At 40.5% G+C, this 26,731-nt stretch overlaps 1 protein-coding gene across 2 annotated transcripts in view; it reads left to right on the top strand.

The window, feature by feature from the left end:
• Positions 1 to 26,731, top strand: part of PEX14 (peroxisomal biogenesis factor 14) — a 77,456-nt gene that overhangs the window by 35,380 nt on the left and 15,345 nt on the right. For both annotated transcript variants that reach the window (XM_068658856.1, XM_068658857.1), the window contains 2 exons: positions 1,083 to 1,167; positions 24,065 to 24,187. In XM_068658856.1, coding sequence (XP_068514957.1) covers positions 1,083 to 1,167; positions 24,065 to 24,187 — 208 coding nt within the window. The remainder of the gene's footprint in view (positions 1 to 1,082; positions 1,168 to 24,064; positions 24,188 to 26,731) is intronic.

Below are 26,731 nucleotides of genomic sequence, written 5' to 3'. Positions count from 1 at the left end.
TGGGGGAAAAAACCTCTTCCCTGTTTATGCATGGTTATTTTTAACTAGAGAGGAAGGAAGTCATCTCTTCCAGTAGTTAACATAGATGCGTCCATCTCCTACGTGCTGTTAACTTTAAGCAAATTATTCCCCCTGATGCCACAATCGGAGCAGATGCCTTTGTACAGAAGTAAATCGAATCAGCTGTTTTTCACCAGTGCGGCAGCATGTAATAATGTGTGGAACAATATAGGAGGGTACGTGGAAAGTTGACCTACCACACGAACAAAAAAAGGAAATACCTGTCACTGGCACTAAATCCTGATGTGAAAAACCGGTGCCATTGTTGCTGATGCCGTTCAGTGTTATCCCAGACTTTATCCTTTGTTTGGATAAGTGAGTTTGTTTTAAGTGCTATGACACCTTAAAGAAGCACGTAGAGGAAGTCAGTCATTAGACAAAAATGATCTGTGATTTCTACCAGAGCGGAACATAAAATAACCACTCACCAACCCACTTATGTCATGAGAAGTGACTTTTTGGATATTTTTGTTGTGTGATCCACAACACGGGAAGTTGCTTCTTTTCCAGTCGTGACAAGCTGAGGTTTATTTATTGCTGACAGTGAGCTGGAATGATGGCAGAAAAGGCCTTAATCTCTGAGAATTTGCAGGGAACTTCAAGTCAGAAAGAAAGGAATCATTCTTCCTAGTAAGAGTCTACTGTTGCAGATCACATGCGATATCTCAAGGTTGCCATGAACTATAGGAGCCAACTTAGGTAAAAAGATCACTGTAAATGACAGAAACTTCTGAGAACCTTACTAGAGATTTTTGTACAGGTCAACCTGCCGAAAGAGCAATTCAAACAGAAACTTCTAGGTTGAAATACTGTAATTTACTGATTACAGTTTAGCCACAAACTCTGATGCTTGTTGAACCATCTCTGAAAGTTGGATCTGTGTCAGCTCCAGACTGTCTCCATGTGTTAGATTCGATGCCTTCTTTTCAGTACAAAATGCATAATGTAAAATAGGAATTTGCCCATTCCTAACTTGGATCTTTTTCTCTCTTCTGTTTCTCCAATCCTCCTACCCTCATCAGATCGTGACAGCAGTGAAATTTTTACAGAATCCACGAGTTCGCCAAAGTCCTATTGCAACCAGAAGAGCATTTCTGAAGAAGAAAGGTATGGACTCTTTAAGTTTGTGGTCTCAGTGATAACGAGGAAGTTTGAGTTAGGGTTAAAGCCAAGAAGTATTTCTATGGAAAACTGGATTCTAAGAACAAAGCAGGTAGTCTGTCTGAGGAAAAAAAAAAAAAAGTTTTTAAGAAATACCACTCTTTTCTTCCATACTGACTAGAGCAATATTGGCACCAGATGTGGAATTGTAGAACACAGAAGACACATTGGAAGTTCTCACGTTAACTATTATTGCACATTTTCTGAGATGAGGATGGTTTAGAGATGTGGAATAGCTGGCCAGTTCTAGTCTTCGTGATGTTGGCTTTAGAATGACCAGCTTCTAGGTGAAAAGGTCGATTGTTTCTGAAGAGAGCCAGGGAGAGGAATGAAGGGCGAAAGACTTTGTAAAAGTAAACAAGATCAGGGTAAGGTTAAGCTTGGGGTCATCCTGACTTTCAGGCTGAAATGGTAAATTACTGACTGAGTTTAGTCCTTTTCTATAGCAGAGAAAGAACAGATCCTGACAAATCCTATATTGTCTTAGACAGGTGGAACGTATTTTTGCATTGCCTACTGAGAATTTATTTTACTTTTTGATTTATAAAGGAACTACATTTTGTTTATTTTTTTCTTTAATATAAAGTTTTGTTCAACAACATAGAGTGCATTTCAGGTGAAGTTCATTCCATATTATGCTGCCTTCCATATGATTCTACTTTTTTTAGGACCCTATTGCTTAAATCTTTAATATAAGATGTAAATAATAAGGACAATCATACCTTGGAGTTAATTACATGCACTGTGGAGCACTTTAAGCACTTGGAATGATACTGAAAATACAAACTCCAAACTTCAGAGGGGAGTGACCCACTTAAACGGTGAAGTCATGAGTACTTCAGAGTACATCAAATTCTAAAGCTAAAGATCTTGGGCTTTAAAAAGTAGGGAAGCCTATGAAATACTTTAATAAGTTTGGGGATATGAGCTGTTTATTGAGATGCCTGAGACCCAATGTCATGAGGAGAGTTTAAGTACACACACCATTCTGCTCATCTTGAACAGCAATGGACCTAGAAGGCAATGGCACAGCCTTGTGTTTTAGCAATGCTGTCATGACAAGTAGTTCATGGGTCCATCAGTTTTAATGTGCTCATCTCCCTGCTTGTCCTAGCGCCAGTTAGAGAGCATTCCAGCCACATAGTTAGGTACGTTGCTTGCCCTGCCTTGCCATCAGGATGGCATTAAAATTTGGAGCCTGTTGGCCGCCGTGCTCCATGAGTTTTTCCTTGAAATATGTGGACCTACGGGGAGTAATTAATCATAAAAGCTTGGGGATTTCAACTCTATCATCGAAGCAATGAAGCAAGGGAAAGCTGAGCCTAAAAGCTGTGCTGATTACCCGGGGTAACCTGATACAAAATCTATTGTTGCCGAGAGATCCTTAGCCCCCAGTATATCGTGCAATATTATAACTGCCTGATCTTCTCCTGTGCTGACAATGACCAGTTATTCCTCATTTTCTCTCTCAACACAGCTGGGTTAGAATTTCATTTGCAGAAGGTATTTAGAGCAATTTAGAGACAAATGTCTCTGGTGTTTGCTCTGCACTTCCCCACCGCAGGCTTCGCTGAACAGTTTTTAGTATCAGGAGCTCCATCTAATCTGTTTAATTTTAATAAATCCCTGACTGGGAGAAGAGGAAGGGTGGGGAGATGGAGGCAGAGAGAAACTGTGGCCCGACTAATACTTCTTATGAATTACTTGGCTAATAATTACTAAAGAGCAGAAATGGTTTGGTAGAGCTGTTTGTTTGTTCCTGTTTGTTAATTAGCCCGCCTTCCCTTTGTGCTAATTATTTGTTTGAAAACGTAACAGTAGGAGATAGGAAGGAGCAGGGTCCAGTAGTGCCTGTACCCAGTGGTCTTTGGAAATACGGCCGTATGGAACCTGACCACTGAGCTCACAACGTGATCTCTGTCCAGTACTCGAGAGCAGAGGGTCTGTACTGTTACTGTATGCATGTGCTGTAGCAGATGGGGGCAATTATTCCTGCAACCTAGGTGTTGTGGCTAAATCCAGTCCTGGGTAAATGGGGGTCGTACGGTTTGGTAGGCTGCTCCTGCTTTGCTCGGATATCCAGTCACTGTCATCCCAATGACAATGTTTATCCCCATTTTAGAGAAAGTTGTGTTGTCTGCTAGAGAAGTCCTCACTGTCAGTCAAAAAATAATTTCTGTACAGCAACCATTTCGGTTACAAGAGTTTCTATTAAAATAACGTTGTAGGAAATTATACAGAGATACCCTTGTGGTTTCTTCAGTCCAGGCTACTTCCAGCAGAACTTGCAGTAGAAGAGAGAGCTTTGATCTTCCTGTGGACCACTGAAGAATTTCAGTGGAGGAGCAAATCCCTGAATTTTCATATTACCAGTTAGATGTACACCATGTATGAACTTGCTTTGTGTAGTTACTTTTATGGAACCCTACAGGAGAGGTCTTTGACTGCCCACTGGGTCTGGGTGAAAGCTGCTGCTGTAGAGAGGTCGGTGTCTGGGAATGCTGAAGGAAAAGGCTAGGTGCCCTGCCCTGCAGCAGCCTCCTGCTATCCCAGCTACAGCCGTTGTGGCCTCCAGGAACAGAACTGGAGCGTTACCTGTGGGTGAGCTTTCAGGTCCTGCAGTCTCACTTCTGAGACTTACAGAGATGGTTCCGCCTTGAATTATGGTTTTCTTCTCTTTTTTTTTTTTTAAGCATCTCTTTCCTAAAAATGCCAATCAAATTTTATTTTCTTTTAATGCTCTTTAATATAGGAACTGAGGTTCTTAATACATTTTGGTTGAGTAGGAGATGAAAGGTACTTCAGGATCATCAGTCGGACTGGGGCTGGTTGTGAAACAGGAGTTGCAGCAGCTGAAAGTAGGCTTCCCTGGGTGCTCACAGGTCAGGGGGTTGCTGAGCTGCTCTCAGGAACCTGGGATGAATCTGTTGATGACAGTTGGGAGAATGAGGGTGTCCTGAATTTGTAAAAAGGTCTTTCAAAAGTTGGATGAGATTTCTGTGTTGTCTTAAGCACTTTTAAACTCCCAAATACAGAGGCATTAATGAGAAACATGAAGTTATTAGAATCATTTATCATTTTCTTTGAAGCTTACACTGGCATTTTGTGTAATTTATGACATTTCCTCCTTTTTATCATGAACTTCTTCAGATGAAGGGAAAAACAGCTGTTTCCCTTCAGAGTATCTGAAAGAAAAGAAAGGAAAAAAAGATGCTGTTTGTTTTTTGTCCAACTCGCTGATTCTGCTGATGACATGCCACAGAATCAGCGGCGCCTTGGGAGTAATTAGACAACATGTGGGGTTTAAACCCTTGTGGAAATGTGTCTGTCATCTAACTGTTGTGCCTCAGATGTCCTGTACTGCTCAGCTACCCATCCGGTAACTCATGTGGTTTGTTAATTTTGTGTACTCCGAATCTGTAACTTCTGGCCAGATAAAGAGTCGGGGTGGAAGTGCACAACACACGTGGTGCTTCATTATTTGGGGTGCTGGTACCTGGATTTGTCCTTTGTATCAATGTATGTATATATATGTAACACATCAGGCTACATGCTTCCCAAAGTAATCGGACTCTTGCTTGGTGAGATGTGCTGCAGGCTGTTGGAATTGTTGTCTTTGTCTTTTTCCATCCTGTGTCTATTAATCTGTTTCAGTACTTCGGCTGCTAGGAAGGGAGTTACTACACGATGCTTTCTTTTGGGTCTCGCACAGCTTTTTGCAGTGCATCAGAGTTCCAGAAAATTATGCAAGTGTCAAGCTGTCAGGCTGCAGTGATTTCTGAAGAGATGAATAAATAATTTAATTTTACGTGCCCCTTCCAGCCAGAGCTCAGAGATACTTGACTCCCTGGAAACAAAGGCCATCATCCCCAGAATCTCCAGTAGAAAACCAGCTGAATTTTCTTCTCCTTTCTGTAGTCTGCATCCTTGGAAGTCAAACCCCTGTCTTTTCCTCTTTGCCAAAGAAACCAAGGTGGATCACCTTGAGGACCTGAGAGAAGGGGGCACAGCCTACTGCCGGAGGGCTTTAAAGGAAGTAAATTCTTCAGCAGATTTCAATTTAACCCTCTTTTATTACTTTTCTTTTTTATAATTTAAGTCCATTTCATGAGGCAGTTTGCATGTCCTTGAATGGAATCTCGTTACCATGAAAGCTTTTTTAGCATTGATTTCATAACAGTCTTAATTTAATAGCGCCGTCATTACTGAGAAGCCCGGAGAGTGAGGCCCTAGCTTTCCAGGTCACTGACCTTTTAATTACAAACCTTGTTCTGATGGCCAGGTTATCGACTGGACAGCTCCCAGCTTCTGCCCCCAGCATGAAGATGAAAATAACTTTCCTCCCCCACTTCCAGAAAAGGGAGGAAAAGAAAAGTAACCTCTTGTGTTTCCAAAATTAATTTTCTCCTTCAGCTTTACTTTGTAATTAATTCTTTAACATGTCTCAGTGAAGCTCGAACAGTTTTTATAAAGCTTTTCCTAGAGCGGAAAATACAACGCAAGCCGATAGAGTCCAGTGACAATTCATGCAAAAAATACAGTTGGTAATCTGTGCTGTTGAGTATCTGGGCCAACTGCAAGGGCCCTCTAAACCTCATTCTTCTCTAGAAATGACCAGTTTTGAGAAAAGAATGTGTGATTAGGCCAGAAGTGTAAACTATTCAAGGAATGCTAGGTGACTTGCCCTTCTCTTCAGACATGCTGGCAGGATATGGATTTAAGAGATCGTGAAGAAGGAACGAAGACCTGACTTCACTGCCCAGCCGATAGTGTGAGTGAGCACTTGTCTTGTTTTGCACTTGCAGATGGGGTACCTTGTTCTCTAGCTGTCTAATTAGCGTTCTGTGATCATGCCTGGGTAGACCTCATCACTTGCACATGCAAAGCTGCGAGTGAGGCCTGGAATTCAGATATTGATTCAAAAAAGAAATGGCAAGAATGCACTTAGTATATTAAGCATCTAGAACAGAGTACTTCAGCGCTGAAAGTCCACTCCATGGCTAGAACCAGGCAGGGTGTGCTTTCTGATTACTACAGGAGTTTGGAACAGGTGTTCAGGCAGCACAGAGTATGTCTAACAGCTTGTGTGGATGTACGGAAATGATTGTACAGGTTAAAGGAAAGTCAGAGTGCATTCTACATTTTCATAATGCTTTTCATTTGAGAATCTTGGAGCACATTGTACCCATTAACCACTGAAACTTTGCAGCTATTTGCATCGAGCACATTTGATGGCGTGTATAGGGTTATCAATATCTTGCCGTGCTTTCCACTGAAAAGCTTTCACTTCTGAGGTAGAGGACAGTGGCTGTTTAACATCACTACATCTTTTTTAGGAGAGGAAATGAAGAATACTTTATCTAAGTGATCTTGCAGGGGGAGCTTTAGGGATAGAGAAAGTAATTACCGAGTAAAAAATTTACTAAGATTCTTGAAAAGCACTATGGGATATTTAATTACTAAAGATGCTTAGGCCTCTGTTTATGACTTTGAAAGACAGCAAATGTACCTCATAATATTCTGCTTAAGTTAAAGAAAAATATCTCCTACACATGTTCTTGCTACCAGTTTGTTCTTTAGGTGCCACCTGTCCCCAAGCTTTGGGTCGATACAACCATGCCTTAGTGGGGAAATCCAGTTGTATCCTCAGGGAACTCATCAGGGACCCAGAGAATGAATGCTTTCAATGCTAACAAACTCCCAGCAGCTCCTGTCTCAACCAGCACCATCAGTCGTCACAGCCGTTACTGGCACTCTGCTACGTTTACCCAATGCTGATAATGTTCAACATACGAGGAAGACTTCCACCACTGGAGTTTCATAATCCAGAAGAATAAATGTGCTCATGAACCAGAAAGTAGTGCCACAGTTCTGTATTTTGTATTTGTTGCCTTCTTTTTTCTTCCTGAAAGTGATTGAGATTCTCCATCCATCTGCTGTGAAGGAGATGTCTCTCTCTCCTGCCAGTCTTCTGTGTACATATCTGTCACCTGCTGTTCAGCACCAGCCTATTCATCATGCTGACTCTTTTCCCCCATCAATTTTACCACTGCTTGTGTTATCTGAACTTGTCATGAACTCTACAGATTTTCTTGGCTTGTGTGCCAAGAAGAGACCTGCAGCAACACTGTTAACAAAATGAGATCAAATGATTGACCTTAGGACATCCTGGGGAATCAGGTACGCTAATTCTTTGGAGTTGTCAAGGTTTTTGGAAGGAAATATTTATAATGGAAAGAAAGCCTCAAGATTTGGAAGGAAGTTTGGAAAAAGGAAGCTATTTATTCCCTATCTACGTGGAGAAATCTGTTCATATCTCGTCTTTGACGTGTTCCAGTCACTAGTGATTCGAGAGAGGGCAGAAAAACACCTGGTATAACTTTAGGCATAGCTAACCATGTGACGACCTGTTAATGTTTAGAGTAGCCAGATGATTAAGGAAAACGTGTGCATCTGTGTGTTGATAGAAACTCTACTTGCTTACAAATGAGTTTATTTTAGAAGAGCATTGTACTCAGTGTACGTTTCATTGTTTTATAACAATTGTTTTTGTAGCTCAACAGTATCCAGAAACTAGGTTGAACAATACATTTCTACCCCACTGAAAATTCGTAGTTTTAAAATGTTTTCATATTAAATTTGGTTTAAAATTTAAAATCTCACTTTTTCAGATGAAATATTATTCATCCATCTGATCACTCTGATTTTCTGACTCTGATTTTTTTTTTCCTATTGACTAGGCTGAAGTATTTTATATTGTAATTTATAATAGAAGAGATTTTGAATTTTCTCCAAAACAGTTTGTTTTTTGTTTGTTTTTGAAGGAGCACTTTCTGTATGAAAAAATGCTGTGGTGGACATTTGTTAACTAGTTCTACTTGGAACTAAAAAAATCCTCTACAGAAGTGCACCAGCAGGACAATACATGACTGTTGTTACTGGGTAGCTCCAAGAAGCTTGTCATCTTGCTCTGTGTTGTGCTTGCAAGTTTGGTCTGAATCTGCTAGGCTGCTGGCTCTGAACTCTGCTGGTATGTTGCTGAACATGAGGGGAACAAATCCTACTTGGGCTTGTTTAAAGGGAGAAGAAAAAAAGTTAGGGAGAATTCAGGCCTACTAAGCTTCACAGGATATTGCTTTAAGCAAATTTGTTTTAAAGGGCTTTGATTCAAGCTCTGCTAATTATTATTGAAAACATGGAAATCTCAGTGACTTTTTCTTTGGTTTCTATGGGAAAGATTGAGAAGGTGCAACAAAAGAGGCGCCCCTTTCATGTTACTGACATTGTGAAGAAGCCATTGAGGGAGAGACTCTCAAATCTGATGTCCTCTAAATGCACGTTTACGTGTTCTGTAACAGAGAGTACAAGTTACATTAGCGGTAACATCCTCCCTCTCTCACATCGGGCTCAACCTACAGTGATCTCAAACCATTTAGATGTATACTCTGCAGAACAAGAGAGGTGATTCATTTAGAGTACATTGGGTGGGCAGTGTGCTACATCTCCTGCCTCTCTTGGGCCACAGAAATTCCCCGTGATTCCAGTGAAAAGACCAGAATCAAGTTTGCTGTGGTTTTGTAGCTTGAAAATTATTGATAAATTCAAACAGACTGTTTTTCTTCCTGGGAAGTTGTGTGTGTGCTCTAAAATATTAGTCGTAGGCTTAATTTTAAGAAATAATTAGAATGTCATGAGCTTAATGGTATCTCTTCACTTGGCTATCTGACAGTAACTACGTAATGCAAAAGAGCCGTTAAAAAATGGCTTTGCAAAATTAACTCCTATTGCTCAGTGAGTGGGTTTTGAGTCATATCTGCCTTGTTTACTGTCAAAATAATATTTCCATTCCTGGTAGCATTGAAAAACCAATATGATTACAGCAGAGTGGGTTGAAGCCTGTTCTGGAAGATGATGCTAAAATAGTTGGTTATATTCTGAGTCCTGAATTGTTAACCTTAGTGATGGGCAAAAAAATCACAAATGCTAAGTGTGACCTGTAAATTTAAGAATTTCTTTATCATGTTTTTTAAGTGAAAGTAAATGTAGAGTACCAAAAGAAAGTCACCTTTGTAGCTGCAATCTAAGCACAGACATTGAAGATCTGAGATAAGACTGCTTGCTTGGTTGTGGGCAAGTTACCTGTTCTCAGCTTGTCTGTCTCTAAAATGGGTTTAATTACCACTTTTGCATCATCGACATAGTTAGATTTATCTTAACTATGTTTATAAACTGCTTTGATATGCTTGTTTTGTAATTGTTGGTGCTGCAGCATGTGTGATTTTCAGAGTTTCTTGCTGCAGTAAGAGCCACTCTTTGCAGAGAATTTACTTCCATCGGTTGTGCATGGGAGGGGAGAGCTGCAAACTTGAGAATGTCAGGATGTCACGGTTTGGGCAGATTGCGTGCAATCCTAATCCAGCCCTGCAGCTTTGACCTTTGAAGCAAGCTTCACCTTGAGACAGTTGAAGAAATCTGTGTTCGTTTGTATAAAAATATTTTTGTTACAGAAATAATTCTCTCTTCATGGTCATGCAGCCCAGGGTTTCCCCACAGTCGTCCTGGAGCGAGTGAAGGAATTCAGTTCCTGATCTGCTGTGTGGATGAACCTGGTATTCTAAGTCTAAAGAGACAGCCTTCTCTCTTGGGGCTAAAACAAGGAGTGTAATTAGGTTAATCTGTGTTGCTCTTCTGCTGAAATCCATCTCAGACCTAATGATACTTTCCTGTTAGGAAAGATAAAATAAGTTCCTGTATGAGATAATTCTCTAGGTTCTCTGAGACAACATTCCTACTCTGCTTAAAACTATGTTTTGGGTGCCCACAAACATGAAATCCCATTATTTACTTTTCTGCTACACATGGCTCTCTCTTAATTTTAATTTGGAGGGCTGTCATTCTTTCCTTAGCTAAAAGGGAAATTTAGTCTTTGGTTCATTCTTTCTGATAGAGCCTAGCCCAGGCGAGACTCCACTCCCCTAGGAGGAGAGCAGAGAATTCATTCTCAATGAAATCTGAGGCTCTCTTAAGTAAAAGCTGTTGACTTTGTCATACTGTGCAAATGTGCATTGCTTTTAGCAAGACAATAAAGGGTAAATGGGGTGATCTCTGCTCCTGTGGAGAGGTCGGGTGGTTACATTACACAATCTTCTAGAGCATCTTGCAGCAAATACATGGGTTATATTAAAAGTTGCAATCATATCATTTTTTAAAAGTAAATTGCTGACCTTATGCAGTGGAATCAGCTTTATTGAATTTCGCCAAAAATGCGTTTATAATCCCCCCCCTGCCCCCGCATACACATGATATTCATGTCCTTGCTGCCCATGTGGAAATGTCCCTTTTTATGGTGATAAAATTAAATTTGTCTTTGTCTCTGCCTTGCCTCACCTTTTAAGATTCCATCCTTAAGAGACACCGGTGGATATCTGTACCAGAGAATGAAGATGGGCAATATCTCTGCATGGGTGGCTGGCTGATCGTGAGCCAACTGCCACGGAACAAATAAATAAGCTTTTCACATTTAGAGGACAAATAAAGTTGAGGACAGGTGTAGTATGGGTATTTTTCTAGGAGAGTTGTGGCCTTAGCATAGGTAACAATTTGTTTTTACTTAGAAGTACTTAGTCCTTGCTTGTAGATTTTTTCCAATTGCCATGCAATGCAAAATGTAAAATCCACAAATAGATCTTGTGCTACCCAGGTAATACATGTTATGTGTATTTCTTCATTAATAACTAAGCATAAAGCCCTCTAGTCTGTGGCCACCTGCAGCCCCCTTCCTGAATTCAGTGGAGAGAAAACAAAACCAAAAAAAAAAAAAAAAGTGTTTTGCAGCATGCTCAAGAATTTAACAAATATGCATTTCATATTTGTATACCACTTTGCAAATTCAAAGTACTCTACAAATATTAACTGACGAAGCCTTGCAGAACCTTTTGTGGAATGGTAAGATGATAAGATTCATTTCATGTCCTTCTATTTACATTTTCTCTCCGCGGTTAGACCTCTATGTTCTCCCAGCAATTCACAAACTCCAGACTTTAGTGGGAAGCAGAGGAATTACCATCTCCATTCTAGATAGGGGAAACTGAGTCAGAGGCATCAGGAACAGTTAGATCCGAGATAATCCCGACTCCCAGTCCCATAAATAGATAACCATTCTGTGCTACACTGCGTGGTGAACTGATGTTGCATTTTCAGTAAAATTACTCAAAACACTCCCATGTTTATCCTCCCCAGGCCCCAGCTGCTTTGGGGCGTGGGGGTTGAGCTGGTTGTATTCAACAAAACCAATGCAAACCATCCAAGTTAAACGGAGGGGCAGGCTGGCCTCTGCGGCACTCGCATGTCTCCTTCCTCCAGTGTCTCCCCCAGCCTGTCTTCTTTTTATTTCAAAGGTAAGCTGCTCGGAGGTGAGGAGTATCAGAATACCATTGCTCCTGCACTTCAAGTAACCAGGAGAATGCAGCTGTTAAACTCAGAAATATAAAATACATGTTTAAAAGATGACTCTGTATGTGTTTAAAAAAGAGAGCGAGAGAGAATTCAAGGGAACCAAAAAATAGCAGCTTCCATTACTGTAATTAAACGGCAGCATTTAACCTATCAGGCCGTTGCGTGTATGTGAGAGACGAGCAGGGAGCTGCATTTGAAATGATCACCGGCTTCCTTGGGGGATAGAGTAGTTAAATAATTTGTTTGTGAGGTGTGAGTTCAGTGTCGGGTAAAGCAAGTGCGTGCGTGTGTGTGTGTGTGTGAGCAGCCCAGGAGCTGGGGCTGGCGCTGTGTGTAGTGAGAATACCCAGGAGGGTGGCGGCACCGGCGCCTGCCCCGTCGGATCGAACGTGATCTGCCCCTGCCCCATTGTCCAGATACCTGCAGGGTCAGGGCCTCCCCTGGCCCCAGGTGCTGTCAGAAGGGGAGAGCTTGTTTCATGGTAGGCCTCCTGAGGCAGGCCAGAGTAGCACTAAAAGAAAAATGGGAGGGAAATCAGAGTCCTGATGAACTTCATCTGCTGTGGTGGGTGCCTGGCACTGGGGAACACAGGGGCTGCTGTTCCTCAGGCACCAGGGCTGAAATTGCTGCACAGAGATCTGCCCCTAAATGCCACCTCAGACAGCACCTTCCCCTGCAGCAGAGTGCCGGTGAGGCCTGGCCTGAATCCTGTGCCTTGGGGCCATAGTTTGCAGATTTAGATGGACAGACGAGGATCTGCAAAGTGTGTCCTTGGCCCTTCATCGCTCACCCTGACTCTGTGAGTAGCTCCTTGTAACGATATTGATTCCCGTTTTGGCATTCTGGAGAGGAGACACATTCTTAGGTAGTGCCCAGAAGGACATAACTTCCCGTTTTTCTTCACTCTCTTTTTATTTGTGAGGTGATTCCTTTGTTTAGGGGATATCCCCTGACCCTGGAGCTCCAACGGGTATCCTCATAGAGAATGTGCTGATACTAGTCACAAGCTTTTCAGCTGCTCCAGCTGCCTCACCTACTGATCTGACTTGCATTATATTGCAGTAACATGCCCACAAATGTTTCTTAATCTTCCTTCCAGTTTCTGTGTGAATTCTGTGTAGCCACTCCTGTTTTACTCCTGGGCTGGAACTTTTGTGAGACACTGGAAGAGAACAGTCTTCAAAAAATGTACTTTGAGATTCCCATTTTGAACGTGCAACCCCAGTAACTGGATTTTGAGGGCAATGCTTGTGCAAAGGGAGACCAGAGAAATGCCAGCTGGTTTTAGCAACCAGCCGAAGCAATGCACCAATTCGGGTACTTGCGTAGTTTGATGTGAGGCGGAAATCCAGAAGTGTTACCAAAGATGATCTGCAAGCAGAAAAAAAAATGTCTAAACTTGTTACTTGAATAAGTTACAAATGCCTTACATAGCTCAAATACACATAATGTATGTATAGATTCTCAAAACCATCAGTTATGCTTTGTACATGATAATTGTCCTGTCAGTCTCCAACATTGTACAAAGGATGTTGTGTAATATTATTCCTGTTTTACAAATGTAGAAACTGAGGCAGATGGAGGTTAAGTGACCTACCCAAGGTCAATAGCAAGGCTGGGAATAGAACCCAAATGTGTAGAGGCTTTTTATTATACTAATAAGGAAACTCTGGAGGTGTGTTTGGCATGGTAATCGGAACCCTAGAGAACTAGAAGCAGTTAGTATGTTCTGTGCATGTCCTGAGGGAGCAATGATGAAACTCCTTTTGTACCTTACCACTCCAGTTCTCCGTGTGTGGTCACCATAGTTTTTTCCACCACTTAACCTCGTTATTTTTAGTATTGTTAGCATTAGTTGTCCTTTGGGCGTTTTATCCAGACTCCTTTAATTTTCTCCAGAACTCTGAAGAGCTGCTGAAGGCACATGGGGAGAAAAAAATAACAATAAACAATCCAAAAGATGAAAAATGAGCTTTTGAAACTATTCTGCTGTTTTGTTGACTTGTCCCCTAATGTTTTTTGTCTTCGCTCTTCTTTTATCGTGAAGGTCCCTGCTTGAATGTATAATCTTGGTTTCTTAAAAGTTCATTTGCTATTGTTCCTTTCTTCTCCACCCAAGATTAACATCCTGTATGATGACATAGATGGTTGTTGTCTAAATGGACGCAGTGTAACCAACAAAATTGTGAAGGGTGGGTGGAGAAATATTTATACAGTTGTGTTAAAAATTACAAAGTAGGTTTGCCTTTTAAACAGAAGGTATTTCAACACTTATTGGCAGCATCAGCCTTTAATTTTACAGGTGGCTAGCTTTGTAGTAGCATTCAGCAAACAATATTTTAATGGCATGTAAAAAAATTTCTCTAAAACAAAAGAAAGAAGAACGAGGGTGATTTATAATCTGTAATGAATACTTGCTGACATGTCTTTTTATAATAGTGTGCTAGTGTCTGTGTCTTTCTGGGGGAAACGCAAACCGGATTTACCTGAAACGTTTGTGCCATAATAATCAAATATGTAGTACTTAGATGTATTTTTCTTAATTGTGCTTATCTTCTCAGTGCTGTGATACCTGACTCCTAGGTGTCTAACATCGATTCCACTTCATAGAAACTGGGTTACAGAAGCAAAGTCACTCTGTGAGGTTGTGAAGAAAATGTCTGTCCGAAAAAGCACTTAGATTTCTGCATTCGTGGCTACTCATTTCTTTTTGGCTACTCGTTTCATTACATTTCCATATATTTTCTCATTCATACTTCCATATATTTGCCCATTTTCTTAGGAACGTGCAGCTGTAGGTACTGTTCTCAGTGCTCCTTAGAGCAATGCTTTCTGACAGAGGGCACAGCAGCTCTGTTGTGCTGCATATTCAGCGTTCCCATTCTGTGTCTTCTTCAAAAGCTGAAAGTTCCTTAAGTATACCCTCTGTATGATTTTTCATGTGATCAGTCTAGACTAATGGGTTTGTTCTGTTCCTTTCTAAAGCTAAAAGTTTTAACAGTAGAAGAGGAAGTAAAGAACATCAAAGCAAGTTGCTCCTTACATTGCAGTCCATCTTAGTCTGTAGAGGGTATGCTGATGGGTATTGTCTAAGGTAAGAAATGTGCACATGCACTTGTTAGTGGGTGTTTAGGGCAATCTGTAACTCCAGGGTAATATAAAGAACTGTGAACGGTGCATCAGGACAGATTTTTCCATTCTTGTATATAAAATGAGGTCATCCTTTGGATATCATGTCAAATGTGGTTAAAGAATTCCTTATGGTGGCTTGAATGTGCTGTTCTTGTCCACAATTACTTTCTTTTGAACTCAGAGTTGGGGAAAAAAAAAAGTCCGTTTCTAGAATTTCACACCACTCTGTTCTAGCCAGTGGCTTCTAATATGGAGTTAGTTCACATTAGTGCCAGTTTTCTAGGTCAGATCTAATAGGGGCCATACATGGGTTTGTGCCCCTGAAAGGCTTGGTGGTTATTTGCTGCAATAACAAAGATGTTGGTGTTGCAGCTGTCTGGTTGCCTTCAGATCTTCCATGCTGGCTCCTTCTACTTCAGTGCCAGAATTCTTGTGACATGCTAGTTCAAGTTGTTTCATTTGAGTTGGAAATACAGTTTAAAATTGGAGTTCTGAAGGTAGATCAAAACCAAACCTCTTATACTGCCAGTGTTTTACCTTTCCCGAATTTAAGACAACCTCTTGCTTTCCCCTTAAAAAGCTCCTAAAGATATTATCACAGATCAAAGAGTAGCCAAAGGCCAATCGTTTTGTTACTATTGCTCAACAAGCTGTTTAACAAAATATTTTTCTTTCACATAAAGTAAATGTATATGAAGCACAAACGTTTTCTGAGATTGCTATTTTTAAAATCTGCGGTAAGTTTTGTTAATAAAGTCTGGTTACTAGGTTTTTGAAGTTAACTGCTGTCTTCCAAACTGTTCTACTTTTGGAAATGAACCTGTAGAAGAAATACATATCTTTTCACATTTATAGAATGCTTTTTTGTTGCAGTTTTTCAATTTAATAGAAGGGGAGTTTCATAGACCTGCTGTGTACTGTGGTTAAGTTGCTTCATTTATGCATGCAGTGTTCTTCCTTCCAGCCTGTCTCATTCACATGAACTGGTGAGGCTTTGGCTCTGGCTGCCTTCTACTCTGTTTCTGCACAGTGCCTGGTGCAGTGAATGCCTTTTGGAGCCTCTAAGGAGTATTATAATATACCAGTAATGAGGATCAGGAACCATCACCATGAGACTTGTTTCTCTGCAGGAATAACATTTGCAGATCACAGGCTGGGGTATGCTTGGAAACTTACCTGTTTGGTGTATCTAATGTTTGTTTTCTCTGAATGCATAGCTTTATTTCTAGGGAGTTTGTCAGTTGTGGTAACAAATTATGACAGCACTATGGTTACTAGAGTAGCGTCTCTTCCATTATCTGGATTTTCTGCCCTATGCAGGCTTCTTTTAAACAAATGACAGAGCTTTGGTAATATTCCATTCCTGATAAATTACCCCAGAATTGGCATCTTGGCATGGAGTCGTCAAAGCCTTCAAACCCTGAGGTAGATATTCATTTAAAATCATTTACAATATGCAGAGGTTTTTGTTCTCCACGTAGTGTTCCTACATCGTGTGCTGGCTGAATTGGATGTCCTGCATTCCCCTGTTAAAAATTGGCTTCCAACTCAGCTCCATGTGCTGTCTCCTCATCACTAGTGTGTCACAGGCAGGTGCAGACATCTTCTACCATTGCCCACTCAAAAGAGGCTTTCTATCAGATACCGTTCTTCTGCTTGTATGATAATAGAAAGGAAAGGCTGCGGGCAAGAGACTTGTAGATGATGATAGAAGGAAATTTCCCCCTATTTTTAGAAGGAGAGATCTGTATTTATGTTACAGAAAGACTCATTTCTTCTCTCTTTTTTTGCTGATCGTGGTATTCCTAGAATGGCTCTGTAATAGACAAGTTTTTGGAAGAAGCTACTCAAGACTGAAGTTTCAATGTGTTTTTGCATGCCCTAGTTACGCAGGAATTTAACCGGGCTTTGTAACAAAACTTCTGGTCCTGCAGTTCAGGTTTCTGAGGACTTCTGGACATGTCCTCTTTGATTTAGAGTCATGTAGCTGGCTGCCCTTTTTGTAGTTTGAACTTTCTGTGAAGCAAAAATTGTGCCTGTTGAATTATGCTGTCTGCTAGTTGAAGGTTTATTGTAGATTAATTCAAAAATGAGGCGTCCAAATCCTGTTAAGGCTGTGATAGTACTGCATCTAATAGGACTTCTGCATTTCAGAGTCCTGGGTCTGAGTCCCATTATCCAGCGATTTTGTCCTGCATGTTGTTCCTCATACTTGGTGCTTTGCCCCTGAAATGCACACTGTAGTACTGGGAGCTTTTACATAAGGCATCCCTTCCTTTTTTTCCTGTGTGGAACAGAGATAACATACTTCATATGGGCAAAGAGCAAAGAGGTTTCTCTACGTTAGAAGAGGAAGACCTGACCTCTCTTACTGCAAGTGAAACTGTATCTTCCCTGCCTTGAAACTACCAGTGAAATACATTTTGCACTGACTTATAATGCTGTGATTTATGCTGTGATATGCTTTGTGATATTACAATGTCCTTTTGCCTTTGTGTTTGATTTTTTTCCCCCTAATAAATTTTAGTGGGTATGTTGTCAGTGAATGGGGGTATTTCCCCTAAATGCCCATAGGAAAATGAGGCATTCTCCCCACTCTCTGTTGCACAGAGGAGTCCTGTGCATTCTTTTTTTTTTCCTCCTATTAATCTCACTGCATTTTTTTTCTGTACCTTTCCTCCTCCATTCGAAACAGTATTAATGAGGGAGATATTTTTAAATAAGCAACAACTGGACGGAAACATTTCTCTCTTGGGTGCGTGTACATACATGTTACACACACACACGGAAGAGTGACCAGAAGCAACTTTTTCTTTGTATATTTTGAACTTCTCAAATATAGAAAACTGAGAAGAAAAGTTGTAGTACTTGTTCCTGTTTTTTCCATTCCAAAACATGCTCAGCAAGCAGGTTGCCCTTTCTTATTCAGAGTGGAAATACTTTGATCCAGTTTTCTGAAGACAATACTCATTTCAGGAGAATATTTAATCAGTAGAAAATAGGGAGGATTTAGTTTGTTTGTTTAGTATTTAACCAAGTGAATAAGGCAGATTAGGGGAGGGGGGGGACTGGACCCATAAACAAGGTGATATATAATATTTTTTTTCGTTCTCCTTTTAAATAAATACCGATCAGCTTTATGTTCGGAGACAATAGGAGCCGTTGGCTTAAATTTGCAGTTTACTGTATTTATGGCTGTAATATCAAGGTGCTGCCGTCGTAATTTCATGCCCCAATGAGAAGAGCAAGGTCGAAGCAAATGCTTCCATCGGCATCTGCTAACACACTAACTCATAAACAAGGCCCGGCTGGATCAGGTGGCACGGAATAATACAGGCTAATGAAATACAGCACAGCTTTCCATTACTGTTAGTTTTTACAGTGTCGTCATTACGTGTAATTTATGTTTAAAAAATTCAATTTTATACAAGGCTCTGGGAAATAGGGGTCTGCAGGTCACCCGACGACTTTTAACGGCTCTGAGAGTCCTTATTGCACTCTACTGTTCCAACAAAATGTTAATAATAAATAAAAAAATTCCTCTTTTACTTTTTCTCTGGTTTGCATATCTTGCTCTGTCCTTTTAATTACAAGTGGCCTGAGGAGAGTTTGGGGCTCTGGATGATGTCGGGAGTTATCCTCTTTACTGATGCTCCCGGAGGGGGGTTACTATCTGCTTGCTTTTCTTTTGTCTATCAATCACCTGGGGTCCTGTAAATGGAGTAAACACAGCTGAGGAGAGGGAGATACTTAACAACCTCTCTCCCAAACCCTCACCCTCTGACATTGCCCTCCTCTCCTCCATTACACTTCATTTTATTATAGACTCCAAAAAGCCTGGCCAGGAAGAGAAACTGCTGCCAGGCTTATTTATTTATTTATATTTGTAATGCCAAAATACTTTTTTGTTTTTAACCTTTTCTCTCCTGGTCGGCTCCATGTAATTCTTAGCATTGTATCGTCAGCTGGGTTTTCCTTCCTCATTTCAGTGCAGTGTTGCTGAGGTTAGAGCACCTTTATCAGTTCTAAATGCTGCCTAGGCACCCTGATGTATTTAATGTAAGTATAATAAGCGTATAATGTTTCTTAAAGATTGGAACTGCAGAATTAGCAGTCCCCCAGATGAATAAAGCTGCAAGAATTCAAAGCCCTTTCAGTAACTTTTGAAATGATTTCTATGTTTGCATTTTTCTGCCACACAATTGAGACAACTCATTCTCACTTTGATGTTTGGGTTCCTTTCCCCAGTGTTTGAGTTGGAAGTGCAGCAGTAGGATGTTTACGTTCAAATAAAGTGTCTTAGTGTAAATGAAGGGTAAAAAAAATATTAAAAATCAGTGATGTTCCTGAGACCTTCAGTTTCATTAGAAGGTTAGGTTGGGATTGGCCTTGTGAGAGCCTGATGAACATGGACATGTGGAAGAAAATGGAGCAGGAGCCTATACCTTTTGACCCTTTTGAAATGTGTTAAACTAAGCACAGAATAGACCACAGGATTAACATTTGACAAAACGAGTCACCCAGCACCGCGTGCAGCTGACTGAACAGGTGGAATCATTAGTCTGGATCAGATCCCAGAAGGTTTTTATGATGATTCTTTTAAAATGTGGCCGTGTTCTTTCTGAGCAGGGTTGACATCGTGGCTTCCAGGAACAGGAGTGTAATGTCATTTCAGGATGTCTACAGTGGGTCTTCCTTTTAGTCATGTGCTTCTCCGCCCAAACCTGGTGCAGCCATACAGTTTGTTGTAGTTAAACTTGTCCAGATCTGGTTTGTTTTCTTCTGAATAAGAAGGGTGTGCATGTGTGGGGTGAACAACAGAAAACCCACCCAGCTTGTCTCTGCAAAAGGGTAGGTGTGATGATTGCTCCAGGGCGGGCTGTCAGAGCGGTAATAAAGCTGGAAAAGCACAAAAGGAACTTAATTCTTACCACCACCTTCCTCTGTTATGGCAGAATACTTTCTGTCTTCCTAACCAGAAATTTTCTCCTTAAAACTAAAGCTGCCTTCAGCTTGGAAAAATGTTGCATGAGTTACTGGATTGAGCAAGACAAGGGAGAATAGAATGTAGAAAATGATACGCTCAGTGGATGGGAAAAAGAGTTGTCGCTCATGTCTCCTGAGTTTTAGTTTCTGACTGGGTCAGGGTTTGGTTCTGCCCTTGGAGCACATCTCATATCTGCGTGTCTCACTTCCTCATCTGCAGGTACGGATAACAGTACTCTGCTTCAGAGTGGTCGTAAGAGGAAAATATTTTGATGTACACGAGGCCCTAAAATCAAACAGCAGTGGATATTGTAAAAGGACTTAAACAGCTGGTCAAGTCCTAAAAGTTCTTGGGCAAAGGAGGTTTTTGTACAACAAAGGTGCAGGCACCAAGAGATGTTTCTGACAAACCATTTTATTCCCTGACTCGCTCCGATTCTCTGTTTGACTACAATTTACAGAGGCTGAGTGATCCCTGAAAACAGTGGCAGCAGTGACAATCACAAAAGAGGGTCAGCAAGAACCTTTGAATGCAAAACAATTGTGGGTGCTGGGTAATTCAAATCAACACCCCGAAGCCTGCGAAGGAAATTTTAAGGCTTTGTGAAAATTACGACTAATTCTTTGCTAAGGCTGTGGCACAGAAGAGAAATGAGATGGATGGTTGGGGGAAGGGAATAGGTTTGCATTCTGTAGGGCTGTGAAGACAGCTTCCTTGCATCCTTCTCCTCAGCTCAGTCCTTGCTCAGTACCCTCTGCGGTTAGATTATTCCTTGCAGATAGCAATCAACTGGAAGGAAGTGTGTGTCTAATTTGCATGAGATTATTTAAAACAAAAAAAAAGGTCTGCATTAGTCAGGGTGATGGTAAACAACGCAAAGAGATGCCTTTTATAATATAGCCGTGGCTCAGCTTTCAAAGCCAAATATAATTCACTTACAATTGGCAGTTTCCTTTATTGTTCCTTTTAACCTTTTGCATTCTGCATGGTCTTGATCTTGCTGAAACTCTAGAAGAACTAAAACGTTTGTTTTCCAAAGTGTTGAGAAAATGGATTTAGAGCAATTCTTCTGTTAAACTGAGGTCATTTTCTTGACATACCTATTTGAGAAGGGATTATATTAGACACAAAGCTCCAGTTTTCATAGCACTGCTTTTGCATCCAAGGGAAGTGGTATTATTTTGGGGTTACCAACTTCCTACTAGATTAATATAATGAGTGGAACAGGGATATTTTTCATGTAATACGTAATAAAATAAAGCAAGATGAGATATTGGAACAGATGACTCTGAGCTGGTTTAGAAATATTCACTTTTCCATGCAATTAATACATCAAGGTTGAATAATCTAGGGCATAGAAAACGCACTCAGACCGTATGCATACGTGTGTATAGATGGTGAATCTGAAAAAATAAAATCCAAAGGGAATTTTGATGAGTTAGTTATAAATGCCCAAGGACAGCCTTAGAATATCTTTTACATTTTTGTTAGTGGGTGTGAGAAATGACAGCCATGAAGACGAGTATATTTCTGAATCCACAGATGCCTCGGTGCAGTGCAGACTCACTCCATATGTATGCTTAAGGAATCAGCTCCGGGAGATTATTCCCTTGATGCTTGGAGGCCAAGATGACAGGGCCTTAAAAACATCTTGTTCAGGTGAATAAAAAGGAGGTGTTTCAAGGTGACGGCGCTCCCGGTCTTCTGTGATAATTAAGAAGGGAGGTAGTTGTGATGTTCTATTTTATGATGGCATTAGTACGACAAACAAGACGACTTCACGAGGCAGAATAGTCCAGGGAGGTAATAACATTTTTTACTTATTCTACTTTGTACAGGCTTCATACTGGGGACTCAAATGTGAAAGGTTTCCCATTGTTCTATTATTCACATGGGCTTTTTCTTCACTGTGTAGCAAGGTTTTAACAAAAATAGTGATATTTGAGTGTCACTAGTTGGCAAGACCAGAAAAAATCCTAGAAGTGTGTTTTATTTGTGAAAGATTTTAGTGTTTTTCCCAAGTAGGGCGAGAATCGAAGGGGGCAGTATGGTTGGGAAGCAGTGAGTATTATTTCCTGCCCTTTTTGTAGAATGAGTAAAGGATCCTCCATAACCTCCATACATTCCCAAATGTTAAATATTTTCAGATTTGCTATCTTTGCATGGAAGTAGAACAAAATGCCCCCGTTCTAGTGGGAGCCACATTTACAGCCAGCAGCTGATATTGTCTTGTGTGTCTGGCTCCATCTTTATGAAATTCCATAGTTGCTAGTGATCTGCAGCGTTGGCATCTGTTTATGCTTTCTCCTATATTGGATAATTAGGAGCTGGTTAAAACCGCTTCTTTCTTATTAGGATTTCTCTTTTTAACATGGATTAGACACCATAAATATTGTTTTTGTGACTAGAACAGTAGGCTGAGTTGATGCGTTCATGTGCCTTTTATTACTTTCACTGCGAGTCCATTCTATTCTGTGTGGTTTGGGTTCCTTACTGTTTGAGGCATGCATCAAATAAAAGTAAAGGGGTGATTTCATCAGACTGCAGGACCAGGGATTAGGAACTTCAGATTTCTGGTACAGTTTCTGATGCTGACAATATTCTGTGATGTTAGAGAAATCACCTAACTCCTCTGCACATCCGTATCAGCACTGCACAGTGGACAGAATAGTAGTTAACCCACAAGAACAGGGGAAAAAATGCTCATAGTTATAAAGGCTTCTGAAGCTCAGAAGCACTGTGTTAGTGCTGTGTTATATTGAATAACAGTTCTGAGACAGCCTTGTATATTAATTCCTGGCAATACTGTTTGTGCTATGGATTATTCTGTCTAGACCCCCAGTACGCAGTAAAGTTTAAGATTGTGAAAAAAAATATTTTTGAAGCTTTGGTAATATGCCCAGAAACCTGGCCATTTTCTATATTGCATCTCCCCGTGTTGTTGAGGAGCTAAGTGTTTTAAAGGCTGAAGTTCAGAAATTTCATCTGCCAGCAGTACTTCATGGACCTCGAGTGGAGGTGCTGGAGGGAAAGTATTCCTCCGTTTGCTCCCACTGCTGTCACACTCGTACCATTTTCTTCGCTGTGCTCAATCCCTGCAACAACCACATGAGAATCAAGTGGTCTGTCTCTTCTAAATCTTGTCCCTTAAATCCATATCCACACCTCCAGGCTCTGAATGCTTTTGCATATGCACTGTGTGTATAGTAGAAGGTCCAGAATCACTTCAGATGTTCCTCATAGCAGGGCCACTGGCTTTCAATCTGCTTTTGTGCAGGAGAATAACAGACAAATAATACCCAGCTCTCCTGCCCCACATCATGGTTGCCATCTGAGTACCGAATTCTTTTTCTAGAGGATGTTTTCTGCTCTTGGAAAAAATAATCCAGCTGTGCTTCTTTCTTCACAGATGCTGGTCATCATGAATCCCTTAGCTGCTTTTCTTTTCCCCCTTGTTGGCCAAATCCTTTCCATATGTTGTGGCCAATTACAGATGGTCATCCTGGCATTTCCTGATGGCAGGAGGGACTGCACCAACGTGTACCATGTGTGCAGTGTGACTACAGCTCTGCGTGAAATAAAAAACAGGCTGCCCTAGGGCAATCTAATCAGGCAGCAGTAGGCCGGGGCAATGCTAAGCTGAAAGTTTGGGCTTGGCCTTGTTTTGATCTGTTTTGTTATAGTTTTATTTCCTCCTTGCATTCTGTGTCCCATTCATACTAATCACAGTCAGTCCTGATTTTTTCTTTTTATTTCTGCATTTGTCATAAAATAAAGCAAATTATTCCCGTCTTCGGAAACGATCTAGACTAATTAGTCGTCTAACCCAATAATTAGTTTTTTGTTTCCCTGTCTGTTTTCATGCATTATTGTTAGTTTTTTCCCCTCTTTTTTTTTTTTACACCATTACAGATTAAAATGAGCCACATTTGCAGTTGATGGTATCTTTTTTTCGGGGGAAGAATGGAGAATTGCAATAGAAAGCTACTTCAAAAGCAGCAATAAACTCAAGGATAAATTAAGGAAATTGAATGAGCCACATTTGGAAGCAGCGTTGAGGCTAATATTCTGTCGCTTAAGGTTAAATTGCAACAGAGAAAGAGAGAGGGAGAGATTCCAGTGAATCCAAAATTGGGGAGGCAGTACTGCTCAAGTCGGTGCCAAAATTCTTTGCAGCTTGAAAGGGTTCTGCCTGGCTTGAGAATTTAATTATGCGTGCATCAAGTGGGTAAAGGTGCTAAACTGATCTCATTTCCTCTGCTCCCCCAGGCCTGACAGATGAAGAAATTGACCTGGCTTTCCAGCAGTCGGGCACCAGCACCGATGAGCCGCAGTCCCCAGGTCCTTCTCCACAGCTGGTGCCAGCTCAGCCCGCTCACCCCATGGTGTACAGTAAGTAACCCCTTGAAAAACATCTGGTCACGGTGCTTTCTGCAGTGATTTCTGCAAAAATTTCACACGTTTCTGTGCCAGATCCTAGGTTTCAATTCCAATAATACCGTAACTTTTGTCAGAATCAGACACCGAATGTTACTTTGAATGTACTGCGTAGCTGTTGATACCTGTGACACGATGGAGCCACAAGACCATATTACACAAGGAAAATTTGATACAAATGATCATGGTCTATGAACAAGCATCATAAATACTAGCCTATGACACCTCTTGGCATGAAGGGTTATAGTCAATAGAAATTAGCTTATGACTTGCTGTAAGGACTTGGAAAAGCATTTAGCCAGTGTAGGACTCAGTCTTCCCTTCTAAAACTAAGGGTCATGCTTCCCTTCATCAATAGGGCTTTCTAATATTTAGATCATTAATGTATGATAGAGATGATAAATTCTTGGATAGAAGGTGATATAAAAGTGTAATGTTATTACATCTTTAGGTATTACAGCAATGGAGTCTGTTCACTAAACTGTCTGCAGCACATGATCACAAGGTTTTGCATCTTAGTTAAAGGACTTGTTTTCTTAACTGGCCAAGCAACGGATCAGTTAATGTTGAATGGTTAATTGAAAGAGGTGTGTTTTCAGCACAAACAACAAAACAGAATATAATGTCTTCAGGACTTAGTCTGTGACTTCCCATGTGTCTGGCACAATGAGTTTTAAGAATACTGTCTGTTTACAAATAATAATAAACAGTGATGCTTATTTTTAACAAGATTTCTATCTTCAATCTTAATGTAAGGGGTGACAGCAGAAATTCTGTGTGGATAAGATTGTATGATTTTGTGTACGAAATACACTGCCAGAGAATTTTTAAAGTCCCAGCATAATCTGTGTAGACTTAAAATTTACATATATATTTGCATTTTAAAATAAACCTCGCAAAAAAGTATCTAAGCTCCAAACAATAAAAACCAAAGTACACACCATTAAAAATCCATCAAAAGAAGCTGTTCAGCTCACATGTGTGCCTGGCAGTTTGAAAAGCACTTCACTTACCTGCCAAGTATTAAGAATTGGATTTTGATATTGTTGCTAAACAGTTTGAGCTCAGACATGGACCAATGTAACAGTCTACATAGGGCTGTGTTTATTAGTTTATGACATAGTTTCACTATTGTCAGAAATAATGCTAGGCTTGTTCTCCGAGATTTGAAATGCTCTGGTTTGCCACAGTTTGGGAAGAAAAACGTTTGTGTTGGAGTTGGGTTCAGAACTGGAATATTTCTTACAGCTGTATTGGGTGCACTGGTGAACCCCAGGACTGAATTCTTCCTCCCGGGCTAATACTGCTCTCCTGCAGTTCACAGAAAATGCCAGAAAAGCAAAATCTGCTGATCAAAGTGTTAGATCCCTGTTAGTGCCATCCCTTTTTTGTTCAGCAAACTCTTAGCAGAACAAAATACTGGAAGAGTTAATTTTTTCTTATTTTATAGTGTTCCACTAATACAAGTAAGGCAGGAAAGAAGTGTGCAATTCAGACTGGAAAATGCTGTCATTTTTGTTAACACTTACAGCTTTTTCATTTTTTTCCCCTTTTACTGTTTTGGATTTCCTCAAAGCACTAGCTCTCTATTTCTTGTAATTAGCTAACAATCTTAACTAATATTTAAAAATTAAAGCTCCTAGTAACAGCTCCAAAGAGAATTGTGAAAGTATTATTCTGTAATGCTCAGAAACCAAAGGTGAAGAAAAATACCACCAAAGTTGAGCTTTTTTAGGGGTTGTGATTATAAACGTATGCTCTAGCTTTGTGATCTGATTAGTGCTTTTTAAGTAATTTGAACCAAAAGCTTTTGCCTGTGAGCCAGTCTTGTTTAGCAACCCACAACATCTGGGAAGCAGTGGCAATAGGTTGATTAGATATTGTTCCTCCCCTCTCCAGCCATTCTTTGTAGACCTTCTATTTAACCTTTAAATGAATCTATAAAAAGAATTAATAGCTAAATATATGTGGTATTCGTTTAACCAAAACATTTGTTTTGATTAGATGTCATCTGTGCTTAATTCTGGGCCTTGACTGGTGTAGCACTGGTGTTGTTAATGATGGATCCATCTCTGTGTTTTCCTTTTAAATGCTTTCCGTGGTGTCAGAACTGCAAGAAGAAAATGTGAATTTCTCTAGAGCTGAAGGATGAGACTGTGCAGAGGCGCAGATCTGAGTCCTTATAGATGTGGCTCGGTGCTTTTTTCAGGTGCTGGGTTTGCTGTAGGTTATTGTTGAACAGATGCTAGTATTGTAATGAATATTGCTGAATTGGTCCAAATCTGCTCCAGGACAGTTGTTTCTGTGATAGTTTACTAAGTCAATTTTTCTTTCACAGATTTGTCAGGCGTTGTCATGTATAAGACAGATATTCTTTTTCCTGTCTATCTATTATGCTCTTACAGAGTATTCATTACTTTAGCGTTAGAATGTTTTGAGGTTTGAAGTTCAAAAGTGTATCTAAAGGACTAATGAGATAGGTAGACGGTTGAATCTAGA

This window comes from Anas acuta, chromosome 22 (assembly GCF_963932015.1).
Source record: "Anas acuta chromosome 22, bAnaAcu1.1, whole genome shotgun sequence".
Lineage (NCBI taxonomy): Eukaryota > Metazoa > Chordata > Aves > Anseriformes > Anatidae > Anas > Anas acuta.
This window is presented reverse-complemented; position numbering and strand designations above follow the sequence as displayed.